Raw genomic sequence first — 12,723 nt, 5'->3', positions numbered from 1 at the left:
AATACAACTACACCAAAGTAGTCATGTATAGATACATGGACATTATCATCAATATAACTAAACCAATTTGCTCATGGACATTGTATATCATCATAAAAATGTTACATCAATTCACATCCATATACAAATAGAATATCCCACTTCATCTGCATCAGACATCCTCATGTCTTAAGAGAAAAGCTTATGCACAGCAATGCCTGCATATAAATGAAGACCAAAATAAGTAACCTTTTTATCTGAAATGAATGTGCTACAAGAAACAAATTATAACACTTAATACAAATTAGTTTGGCAAATTATAAATAGATCATTTGAACCATTTTTAAGACGCACAAGATTGTATAATTAAAAAACTTACCAGTTTCTCTGCAAAGTATACAAGCATAACTTTGAAGAAAGACACATGTTTATTAAAGCCCTTCTCACTACATTTCTCTGCATGGTTGAAGATGATGGTAGATATGGTCATTTCTAAATAGCAATACATTCACTTGACTTAATGTTTATGCACAAAATTTTATCTCATTAATGCACAAAGAAGTATGTACCATCACCAAGAGAGGGTCTTCTCAATGGCAAATGTTCTAGCATGAACCTGTATTTTTAAGAATTGTTAGTCTACACATAAAATGCATGGATGAACATAAAGGCTTCATGATAATCACTTCAACTAAAATGCATGATAATAAATGAAAAGGTCAGATTATATACCACAAAAATACGTACCTTCAAATTATATCAACAGAACCCACTATGTTGACACAAAAATCATAATGTGATACTATTGTATATCATCAAAAAAGACCTGCATGAGCATAAAGGTTTTGCGATAATTATATCATCAAAAATTTTCAAATAGTGTTCTCTAATAACAAAAATTGTAAATCTCATCAAATGCATGATAATAAGTCATGTTGCAAAAATACGTCCCTTCCGATTATATCAAGTGTACCCGCTATGTGCATGCAAAAACCGTGTTGCCAAAAAAAAACATTCATCAATAGACCTGCATTTTCAACACATCCTTAATATACACGTAACAAACTTGATCATTAAGGTTTAATGATCATTGTTTGAAATGAAATGCATGATAAAAAAAATAAGGCACCATTAAAGACCTACTACTCAAGTGTGCCTGATGGGTCATCTCTTTGCTTAAGAGTATCCAGTATTGCTTCATGATCAGCAGTAGTCACTGTCCATAGCTCTTTGGTCTTCGGTTTTGCTTGATGATTCAACAACTTGAAATTCGTAGCTATAATAAGGTGTGAATACATTATAATGGTTTTGTGTCTCTCATAGTCTTCAAATGTAGGTATGCCATTCTTTCTAATCATGTATGTTCGCAACCAAGTTCCCACAACAACAATTGAACCTGTAGGATATGTGAATCCATCATCATCTATCACTAGTTGTGTTAGCTTTTGTTTTCCCTATAAAAATTGTGCCAACCAATATTATGATCTCTCTTCATTCCCTTGCGGTGCAACAACTGCAAAAACATGTCCTAGTTGTACAAGATCTGATAGACGATCATACTCAAGTGAACTTTCCATGTCATCATTTGACAAGGATATTGTTTGAGATAAAGGAATCAGATAGTGGGGAACCCATATATCAACCCACTCACTTGACTCGCAATGATCCCAATCACACCGAACACAACTCTAACAAAAACAAGCCAACGCTCGTATCCAAATGGTCCATGTACTTGCATCTGAGCTAAGAAATGGATGCATCTTTGAAGAATCTTTAATTGTTTTACAATTCAATCTATCTCCCACTGTTCCCTCCTCAACCAACCAAAAGAATCTTCTCACTACTGAATCAAGAGTATCTCCATGTGACAATGTTGAACTACACCAATCAACAATAGAACGTGCATCAAAGAAATTTGCACCTGAAATCCTCAATTGCTCCTTAACTAGAGCTCTCTTCAAACATGCACCTGCTCCATCATGCTCTCCCTTCCCATGCCCTGCCTCAAAAAAACATCAAATATGAGGTATACGCCTCTCTACATGCATTCTACTCAACCAATAAAACATACGAGCATTCTTGAATTGACTTGTACAGTTATCTGACCATATTATATGTTGGTCAATTGCAATATCTTTCTCATGCAAGAACTCAAAAAAATTCTCGAAAGAATGTTGCACATACTCGGAGGAGTGTGATCTATCATCACTCATATAAAAATGATACTCCCTGATTATCTTCTTGTCCTCTTCTGTACTATGAGGAGGATGTCTATATGTAATGTGAATAGAAATAGCAATCTGGACTGAATTGTAGTACTGAGATTGTACCTCATTTTGTGGTTGCAATGTATAGTTCTCTGCAAAATCAACCATCGATATAATAGTGCCAATCGGGAAAGAGTTCTTACACATCCTAAATTGTTGATCCAACCACTGAGACCTATGGGTGTGCCTTGCATACTTGTGGAAAATATTTTCCTTAAAATCCAAAATAAAATCAGCAATACTCACTTCTCTTGAGACTAGTTCGCATATAGAACCTTCACCTCCACTCTTCAAATTATATTTCACTGTCTCGTATCTTTTTTTCTCAACATAATTCTTTCCAAACTCGTGTTCACTGTCCTCATGAAAACATAAAACAAACTTTGACAACCCACCACATTCTGAGCACTTCTCATTCAAACAATCATTTCTATAGAAATAGCAACCATCATCTCTAGGGCATAAAAATATATCTTGCAAGTCTCTTGATGATCTCGGAAATAGAATTACACCACACTCCTGCAACATCTCATTAGTATGCATCGTAGAACGAATATGACATAAAAGTTCATGGTACATTGAAAACTCCACATGGTACTTGCAACAACAAGTATTGTGAATCTTAAGAGGAACACAATAAAATGGTTTCAAAGATTCAAAGGCCCTTTGTGATATTTGCAAAGTTGGATGTAATTCACAAAAAAAATTGTACAACATTGTTTGGCTTGATTCCAAGAAATGTTTGGGATGCGGTGTGCGGTCTCGGTTGCCGATTCTTAATTTCAAAACATCCTTTACATTGGGTGACACTCTAGAATTAGAGTACCAAAATTGTTGAATCTCCTCCTTCACATTGTCAGTCAACTTTCTAGCAACACGTGGAAGCCTCCCACCAAATGCCTATGTATCTTGTTGAAGTGGATTGTCAAGTCTTTGTCTTCCTGCAAGTGCTCTATCCAAAGTTTTACGGTTTATGTTAAAATCAACACAAGTTTGTCTCATTTGATGAGCCTTCCTCAATTGATGGCTTACTAAGGAGGTTGTAATCACTCTTCAAGCGGCTCTCTTATCTCTTTCTTTGGTATTCTTTCCAATAGAATTGAGAGCGTCAAATAGAATTTTTTCAATAATAGAATTTCTCTCCATCTTCTTGTTCGTACGAATATTCAATTTGTTTAGCAATGGTCTCATCTTTATCATCTTTATCAATTGAACAAAGAGTTGGCATTGCTCGGTCAATGTCTTATTGCTAAAATTTTGGTTGAAAAGTTGTGTATCCCACAACCGAACGGTTCTTGTTGACCTCTTGCCTTCAAGATCCGCAATAATGTTCTCATCAATTTCAAATAACCATTTGGGGTTCTTGAAGGTCTTGGATTTGGAATTTGTCTTTCATCCATGAGAGAGTTTTCATTTCTAAAGTAATTAGGTGTTACATATGGTTCACTTGGTTGAGCAATTCCACCTTCAATGTTAAATTTTTCCACATTTTCACCTCCTATGTCAAAATTTTCCACATGTTGAGCATTTTCATTATCACTTTCAACATTTTCAAAATTTTCAATATTTTCACTTTCAAAATCTACATTTTCATTTACAATAACTTGTGGCACATTTTCAAATTCAATTTCCTCTTCACTTGAAGTAACATTAGCAATATTTAACATACCTTGTCTTCTCCTCCTACGACATTCTCTATCTCTTTCTCGATACACTTCAATTTGGTCATTTGAAAGTTTTATTTTGCGTTTAGACTTCCGATGACTACTACTCCCCATTTCCCTCCACACATATGCTCCTACGTGATTGACAATGTAAGTTTTCACTTTAAGAATCTCCCTAAAGCACAAATTTGTCTCAACCTGTCTGGAAACCCGTGATCCTCAACAAAAAACAAAATATGTAGATTGTGGGCCGTTGCAATCCACAAAATGGCCCACAAGGCCTTTTTTTCTTTTTTTTTGTACAAAAATCAGATATCTGATAAAATCGAATATCTGATTTTAATGTATAAATTTATGGTCCCCAAAAATTTTCCTATTGCCATCTTTTATTTACTAAACTACCACATTAATGGCGATCGCAAAAATCTGATATCCGATTAAATTTGATATTGGATTTTATTAGTCATATTTTAGAGAGAGAGAGAGAGGAGAGGGTCATATGGTGTCCCATGAACCCTTATGACCTCTTAGGACACCATATGACCCCTAATGACACCATATTGGGTTGCTTTGGGTCATATTGTGTCCTAAGGGGTCATATTATGTCCTACGACCCCTTAGGACACCATATGACCCCTAACAACACAATTTGGTGTCTTAAGGGGTCCTATGGTGTCGTTAGGGGTCATATGGTGTCCATAGGGGTCATATGGTGTCTTGGGACACCATATGACCCCTAATGACACCATATTGGGTCGCTTTGGGTCATATTGTGTCCTAAGGGGTTATAAGACACAATATGATTCCTTAGGACACAATATGACCCAAACTAACCCAATGTGGTGTCATTAGGGGTCATATGGTGTCCTAAGAGGTCATAAGGGTTCATGGGACACCATATAACCCCTTAGGACACCATATGACCCCTATGGACACCATATGACCCCTAATGACACCATAGGACCCCTTAAGACACCAAATCATGTCGTTAGGGGTCATATGGTGTCCATAGGGGTCATATGGTGTCTTGGGACACCATATGACCCCTAATGACACCATATTGGGTCGCTTTGGGTCATATTGTGTCCTAAGGGGTCGTAAGACATAATATGACCCCTTAGGACACAATACGACCCAAACTGACCCAATATGGTGTCATTAGGGGTCATATGGTGTCCTAAGAGATCATAAGGGTTCATGGGACACCATATAACCCCTTAGGACACTATATGACCCCTAACGACACAATTTGGTGTCTTAAGGGATTCTATGGTGTCCCAAGACACCATATGACCCCTAACAACATAATTTGGTGTCTTAAGGGGTCCTATGGTGTCCCAAGACACCATATGACCCCTATAGACACCATATGACCCCTAACGACACCATAGGACCCCTTAAGACACCAAATCATGTCATTAGGGGTCATATAATGTCCTAAGGAGTCGTAGGACACAATATGACCCCTTAGGACACAATATGACCCAAAGCGACCCAATATGGTGTCATTAGGGGTCATATGGTGTCCCAGGGCACCATATGACCCCTATGGACACCATATGACACCTAAAGACACCATAGGACCCCTTAAGACACCAAATTGTGTTGTTAGGGGTCATATGGTGTCCTAAGGGGTCATATGGTGTCCCATTAACCCTTATGACCTCTTAGAGCACCATATGATCCCTAATGACACCATATTGGGTTGCTTTGGGTCATATTGTGTCCTAAGGGGTCATATTGTGTCCTATGACCCCTTAGGACACCATATGACCCCTAACGACATGATTTGGTGTCTTAAGGGGTCCTATGGTGTCATTAGGGGTCATATGGTCATATGACCCCTAATGACACCATATTGGGTTTCTTTGGGTCATATTGTGTCTTATGACCCCTTAGGACACAATATGACCCCTTAAGACACTAAATCGTTTTGTTAGGGGTCATATGGTGTCCTAAGGGGTCGTAGGACACAATTTGACCCCTTAGGACACAATATGACCCAAAGCGACCCAATATGGTGTCATTATGGGTCATATAGTGTCCTAAGAGGTCATAAGGGTTCATGGGACACCATATGACCCCTAACGACACAATTTGGTGTCTTAAGGGGTCCTATGGTGTCCATAGGGGTCATATGGTGTCTTCGGACACCATACGACCCATTATGACACCATATTGGGTCGCTTTGGGTCATATTGTGTCCTAAGGGGTCATATTGTACCCTACAACCCCTTAGAACACCATATGACCCCTATGGACACCATAGGACCGCTTACGACACCAATGGTCCTTTGGTGTCCATAGGGGTCCTATGGTGTCCATAGGGGTCTTATGGTGTGCTACAACCCCTAAGGACACCATATGACCCCTTAAGACACCATATTTGGTTGTTATGGGTCATATTGTGTCCTAATGGGTCATATTGTGCCCTAGTGGGTCATATTGTGTCATATGACCCCTTTAAGACATCATATGACCCCTAATGACACCATATTGGGTTGCTTTGGGTCATATGGTATCTTATGACCCCTTAGGACAACATATGACCCATAACGACACAATTTAGTGTCCCATGAACCCTTATGACCCCTTAGGATGCCATACGACCCGTTATGACACCATATTGGGTCGCTTTGGGTCCTATGGTGTCTTAATCTCTCTCTCTCCCCTAATCTCTCCATCTATCTCTCTCTCCCTTCCCCCTCCCCATCTCTCTCTCTCTCTCTCTCTCTCTCTCTCTCTCTCTCTCTTCCCCCTACCCATCCATCCACACCCCTCTACTTAACTGTCACTACCTACCTATCCATCCATCTCTCTCTCTCTCTCTCTCTCTCTCTCTCTCTCTCTCTCTCTCTCTCTCTCTCTCTCTCTCTCTCTCTCTCTCCCTAATATCATATACTAATAAACATTAGATTAATTATGGGCAAATGTAGTTAGAGAATTTACTGATTAAAATCGAATATCCGATTTTTGTAGTCAAATTTTCAATTTCAAATTTTGGCTTGGGAATGCTTTGGTATTTGGCTTGGAAGTGACAAGCCTAGAAAGTCAACTGAAAAAATGTGTTTTTCAGTATTCCTTGATTTTCAAGACTTTACACTGGTGGCTGACGACTTTTTTGGTAGCCAAAATTGATAAAATGAAAAAGGTTTTTTAAGGACGTTCCCAGATTTCCAACAATATAAGGCTTGTCTTATTTCGACTTTAATACATAATTATTATTTATTTTCTAATTGAATTCTGACAATAGTCCTGATTGATATACTAATTGAAAAACGCTCATAACTTTCCGACGGTATAACATTTTTTGAATCCGAAACATGCATCACATCCTATGCTTCGTCTACTATAGGGAAAAATTAAAAAAAATTGAATTTCATAAGGTTTTGACCAAGTTAAGGTGGTCAGACGTAGGAGTTTCTGAATTTCTGAAAAGTTGTAGTAAAAAATTCATAAATAATTATTTACTTTATAAAAAATTAAAAAAATATATGTGTCACATCCAAACATGAGTATAATACTTATATTATAAATATTATAAAAAAATATTATAATTTGATTGTGATTAGGGTGGTCAGACATACATTTACTTCTTATTTTTTTCTTGAAATTTAAGTACCACTGCATTGAAATTTAAAATTTTCATCAAATAGGATTTTTTTTTCCAAAAAAAAACTAGTAGATTAGAAACTACATTCAATTTTCTATATATTATCTTCTTACATATTTTAAAAATAATGTTCACAAATTACTTAAATTTTCATGTCAAGTTGCATAACTCTGATTTTCTGAAATTTCATTGCCACTTAAGGGCCTGTTTTGGCACACTGTGATCCTGCACATACCCCTATCATATAGCCTCTTAGAAACTGCTCACTACTCTTCTACGCAGTCCCAATGTCCACTGAGATCACAGCCCTTTGCTTCCTCTTGATGCACAACAATGACAACCTTCTTTCCAAACCGATGGCTTCCTCTTAGAGTGAAACTTCTTTCTATTTGTAAATGCAGATTGTAGTCCTCTCATTTTTTATAGTTGATAAATTGTAATTAATATTTCTAAATATATGTGATTTATGATTCTAATGAACACTGTGTTTTGCTAGTCCAAACAAGGCTGAGAATTGTTGATTTTAATTGCTCAATATTGCCTTATCGGGTCTGCATATATACTTGTATCGAGGGGGCATGTCTTGAGTGGACATGTCTCCATAAAGTGGAGGCATGTCCGCTCAAGACGTGCCTCCTCATCGATGGCACTTAAACAGTATTATGAATACCATTTTATAAACTATCACTTACTATTACTTAAGTAGTCACTAACATATGTTTAATATGCCAATAAGAAAGGTATTCAAAGTATATACAATGTAAGTAATGTTGATCGATCATTACTCGATTGATAATGAAATCAATATGATATTAATTCACATGCAGATTGAAAGCATTCTTTATTCGATCATGATAATTCATAGTGAGGTGGTAAACTGATATATTTCATTATTGATTCTTTATCTGTCGATGCTATAATTTTAACACTCCCTCTTAGCTAGGGAAGATAAAGAGTAAGAATATTATAATGAACTCTGAGACTACATTACCATACTAATAGCTATCGCATAACTCGTGATAAGAGTTATCACCTAATCTTGTGATAAGATATATCACCTAATCTCATGATATGAAGTATCACCTGTCTCGTGATACTAAAGGATATAATATACTCAAGAACGTTACATTCTTCTCATATATCCTAGTTATGGTATGTGCACTAACATTAGGTCGCATAATGTCTACCATAACAAATCATGACAAATCCATGAATAATGATATCAAGTCACATGATATCAATCTACTGAACATTATAAGATTGTCACCTTATAGTGTCAAATACAAGTGCTCATTATCTGAAAGATTGTCACCTTTCAGAAATGTACATAGGGGGTGGGGCTCATAGTCATAAATTCGCACATATGACAAAAGAATTTTAGTCATTAAACATCTTATATATTAGTACAGATAGATATAATACTTACATTTCAATCATACCAAGACTCTTTCTGAAGTGTTCAACTTTCACTCTGGAGAGAGGTTTGGTAAGTATGTCTGTTGTTTGATCTCCTGTACTGATATACTCCAACTGGATTACATTCCTTTCTACCATGTCTCTCACATAGTGATAAGGAATCACGATATGCTTAGATCTATCATGAAATACTAGATTCACTGAAAGCTTAATACAACTCTGATTATAACAGTGGATAACAGTAGGTTTCAGAGGCTCACCAAATAATCCCACAAGTAGTTTTCTGAGCCATATTGCTTCTCTTACAGCCATAGAAGCTACAATGTATTTGGCTTTTGTAGAACTCTGAGCCACTGAAGATTGTTTTCTGCTTATCCAGGATATCATAGCCAATCCTAAACTGAAGCAACATCCTGAGGTGCTTTTCTGATCGGTCATGCTTCCAACCCAATCTGAATCTATGAATCCATGAAGATCTAAATCAACCTTTCCATATTTGAGACCATAATTAAGGGTACCTTGAAGGTACCTCATTATATGCTTCATGGCAACAAGATGTATCTCCTTGGGCTCACACATAAATTGACTGAAAGCATTCATAGCATAACAGATATTTAGTCTGGTGTTGACCAAATACATCAAAGATCCAATCATCTGCCTATAGAGAGTTGGATCTGCTAATTGAGAATCTATTGCTGCTTCCTTCAATTTATGAAGATTCTTTTCCATGGGAGATGACATAGATCTACAATTCATCATTCCAAATCTCTTCAATATATAAATGGTGTACTTCCTTGATTCAGAATAATGTCATCTGATTTTTGTCAGACTTCTAATCCAAGGAAGTAGTGCAATAGACCTAAGTCCTTCATGTCAAACTCTGAGGCTAGCTCCTTCTTACACTAATCAATAAGGTGATCCACTTTTGTAATCAATAGATCATCAACATATAATATTAATATTAACATATCACCTTTGATTTTCTTGAAGTAGAGATTTGGGTCTGCATCATTTTTTGAGAAACCTAATCCCATGAGGTAACTGTCAATTCTTTCATACTAGGCTCTGGGAGCCTACTTAAGTCCATACAGGGCTTTCTTCAATTTACACACATGTGATTCTGCATTGTAGATATCTAATCCTTTAGGTTGCTCTAAGTAGACCTCTTCTTCAATAGTCTCATTTAAGAATGCAGTTTTTACATCCATTTGATGGACTTTCCATCATTTGGCTGTTGCAATGGCTAGAAATGCTTTGACTAAGGTATAGCGAGCAACTGGTGCAAAAGTTTTTTCATTATCAATTACCTCCTTTTGTGAAAAAACTCTGGCTACAAATCTTGCTTTGTGTTTTTCTATACTGCCATTTGCAGGATGCTTGATTTTGAATAGCCAAGTTTGGAAGAAACAACAGATTTCTCTTTTGGCCTAGGTACTATCTCCCACACATCATTTTTGAAGATGGATTGATACTCCTCTATCATGGCATCCTTCCATACTTGGTGCTAGAGAGCTTCTGTAACATTAGCAGGTTTTGATTTGATGAATTCACTCATCAAAGCTACATAACTAGAGAATCTCTTAGATCTTTTACTCTCTCTAAAAGTCCCTGACGGAGTTGCATAAGTCTTTTATTCTTTCATTGTCTTAGTAGCCCAGAGTGGTCTCTTCTTAGGATTTTCCAATGATGTGATGTGTTCTTCATTTCTATCTTCCTCAAGGTACTCCCTCTGAATCTCAGGGGTAGGATCCTCTTCTAGGTCTATGGGGGAAGTTTGAATTTCTAACTCAATATAATTTCTAGCTCTTTTAAAAGCTATGCCTTCCTCAAAAATTACATCTCTTCTTAGTTCAATCTATCTCTGACCAGACACATATATTCTATAAGCTTTGGAGGTTTCACTATATCCTACAAAAATACCTTTTCTCCTAGAAGGTTCTAGCTTAGTTATTTTCTCTTTGGGCACATGAATGTAGACAAGACAACCAAAATCCTCAAGTGACTGATGTCTGGTTTTACACCAGTGAAAGCTTCTTCAAGAGTTTTGTCATCAATATGGGAGTGAGGACATTTGTTTTGTATGCAAACAACAGTACTAGAGGCTTTTGTCCAAAGTGATGTTTCTATGTTTTGATCAAGTAACATTGCCCTAGTAGCTTCTACAATGGTTCTATTATTCCTTTCAGCATCCCCATTTTTTTAAGGGTTGTATAGTACAGTGAACTCTCTCTTAATCCCAGCATTTTTACAAAATTCTTTAAAAATATCTGATGTGTATTCTCTCCCATTGTCTGTCCTTAATGTTATAACTTTCCTCCCAGAAGACTTTTTTATAAGGGATTTGAATTCCTTAAAGCTTCTAAGGATCTCCTCAAATTATTTACATTTGAGGAAATAGATCCAGGTCTTTCTAGAGAAGTCATCAACAAAAATTACATAATATCTAGGAAACCCCCTAAAGAAGGTACAGACATGGGTCCACATAGATCTGAGTGGACTAATTCTAATACATCATTTGTTTTACTAGAACTACTTTAGAAAGACCCTTTTACATTTTTCCCTAAGGCACACCCCTTGCATGCCCCTGAATGATATTGTTTGAGTTTGGGTAAACCTGTGGCTAGTTTTTCCATAGAAGATAGGGCACAGAAATGGAGGTGCCCTAATCTCCTATGCCATATTTCATTAGAGTCTGCAATTTCATGAATTAGGGCAAGATTTGGCTCAATGCATAATTTATATAGATATCCTTGTCTATAACCTATGGTTTGAGCCTTCTTAATAGTAGAGTTCTTTGGTCATGCCAACACTTTACAATCCATGAAGGTAACCCTATATCCATTGTCTTCAAGTGTAGATATGGAAACCAAGTTCCTCTTGATACTTGGTACAAACAATACTCTAGTGAGTTGAATAGAGATACCAGACTTCAATTTGATGATATATGTTCCAACATCTCTAACTGGATGTGTAGAGTCATCTCCAATTGTCACTTCCTCATCAGTTTCTTCTACCATGGAGTCTAAGAGTTCCCCAAACCCAATGATGTGTCTTGTTGATCCACTATCTATAAGCCAAGTGTTGGATTTATTTGATACTTGGTTTCAAAGTGTAGAGTAGAATACATATTTCTCGGATTCATGCTCTGTCTTATACTTTCCTCCTTTGGCAAATGATGCTTGTTGCTTTGTTCTATCAGGACATCTGACTACATAGTGCCCATACTGATCGCATTTGAAACATTGGATTTGTGAAACATCTTTCTTGAATGAACCCTTCCCATGGTGGCTTTTCCTCTTCTTGAAGTGCTTATTCTTTCCTTTCTTGTGAGAATTAGCATTCAAGACATGGAGATCTTCATCTATGTTCTTCTAATTAATCCTTTCTTTGTCTGTCTCGATTCCTCTTGAAGGCAGTCTGATCTTAGCCAGTCAAACTTTGGAAATTTAGACCTTGCATTAATGCCTTGAACAAATGTCTCCCAGGAATTTGGTAGACCATCTAAGGCGATAAGTGTTAGCTCCTTACTTTCAATCTGGAATCCAAGTGTTGATAGTTGATCCCTTAGTGCAGATATTCTCATAAAGTATGCATTGAGAGATTCTCCTTTGTTCATACTTATATGATTGATTTATCTCTTTAGAGCCAAGGTCCTGCTAGAATTATTTATTTCGTATGTTCTTTCAAGTGACTTAAACATATGATATGTGATCTCATGTTTTGTCAAGATTGGCACGATATGATCTCTAACTCCATCAACTATGATTTTCATGGCCTTTTCATT

At 36.7% G+C, this 12,723-nt stretch overlaps 1 protein-coding gene across 1 annotated transcript; it reads right to left on the bottom strand.

Annotated features, from left to right (window-relative positions):
* Nucleotides 1-8,945: 8,945 nt before the first annotated feature.
* LOC131858572 (secreted RxLR effector protein 161-like) lies at nt 8,946-9,680 on the bottom strand. The gene has a single exon (XM_059211857.1). It carries the CDS (start codon nt 9,678-9,680, stop codon nt 8,946-8,948), a length of 735 nt encoding a protein of 244 aa, XP_059067840.1.
* Between the last annotated feature and the right edge of the window lie 3,043 nt (nt 9,681-12,723).

Source organism: Cryptomeria japonica, chromosome 9 (genome assembly GCF_030272615.1).
Source record: "Cryptomeria japonica chromosome 9, Sugi_1.0, whole genome shotgun sequence".
NCBI lineage: Eukaryota > Viridiplantae > Streptophyta > Pinopsida > Cupressales > Cupressaceae > Cryptomeria > Cryptomeria japonica.
This window is presented reverse-complemented; position numbering and strand designations above follow the sequence as displayed.

Excerpts from the sequence above, each read along its gene's own strand:
- LOC131858572 (XM_059211857.1), bottom strand. The coding sequence starts at position 9,680 with ATGTCATCTCCCATGGAAAAGAATCTTCATAAATTGAAGGAAGCAGCA.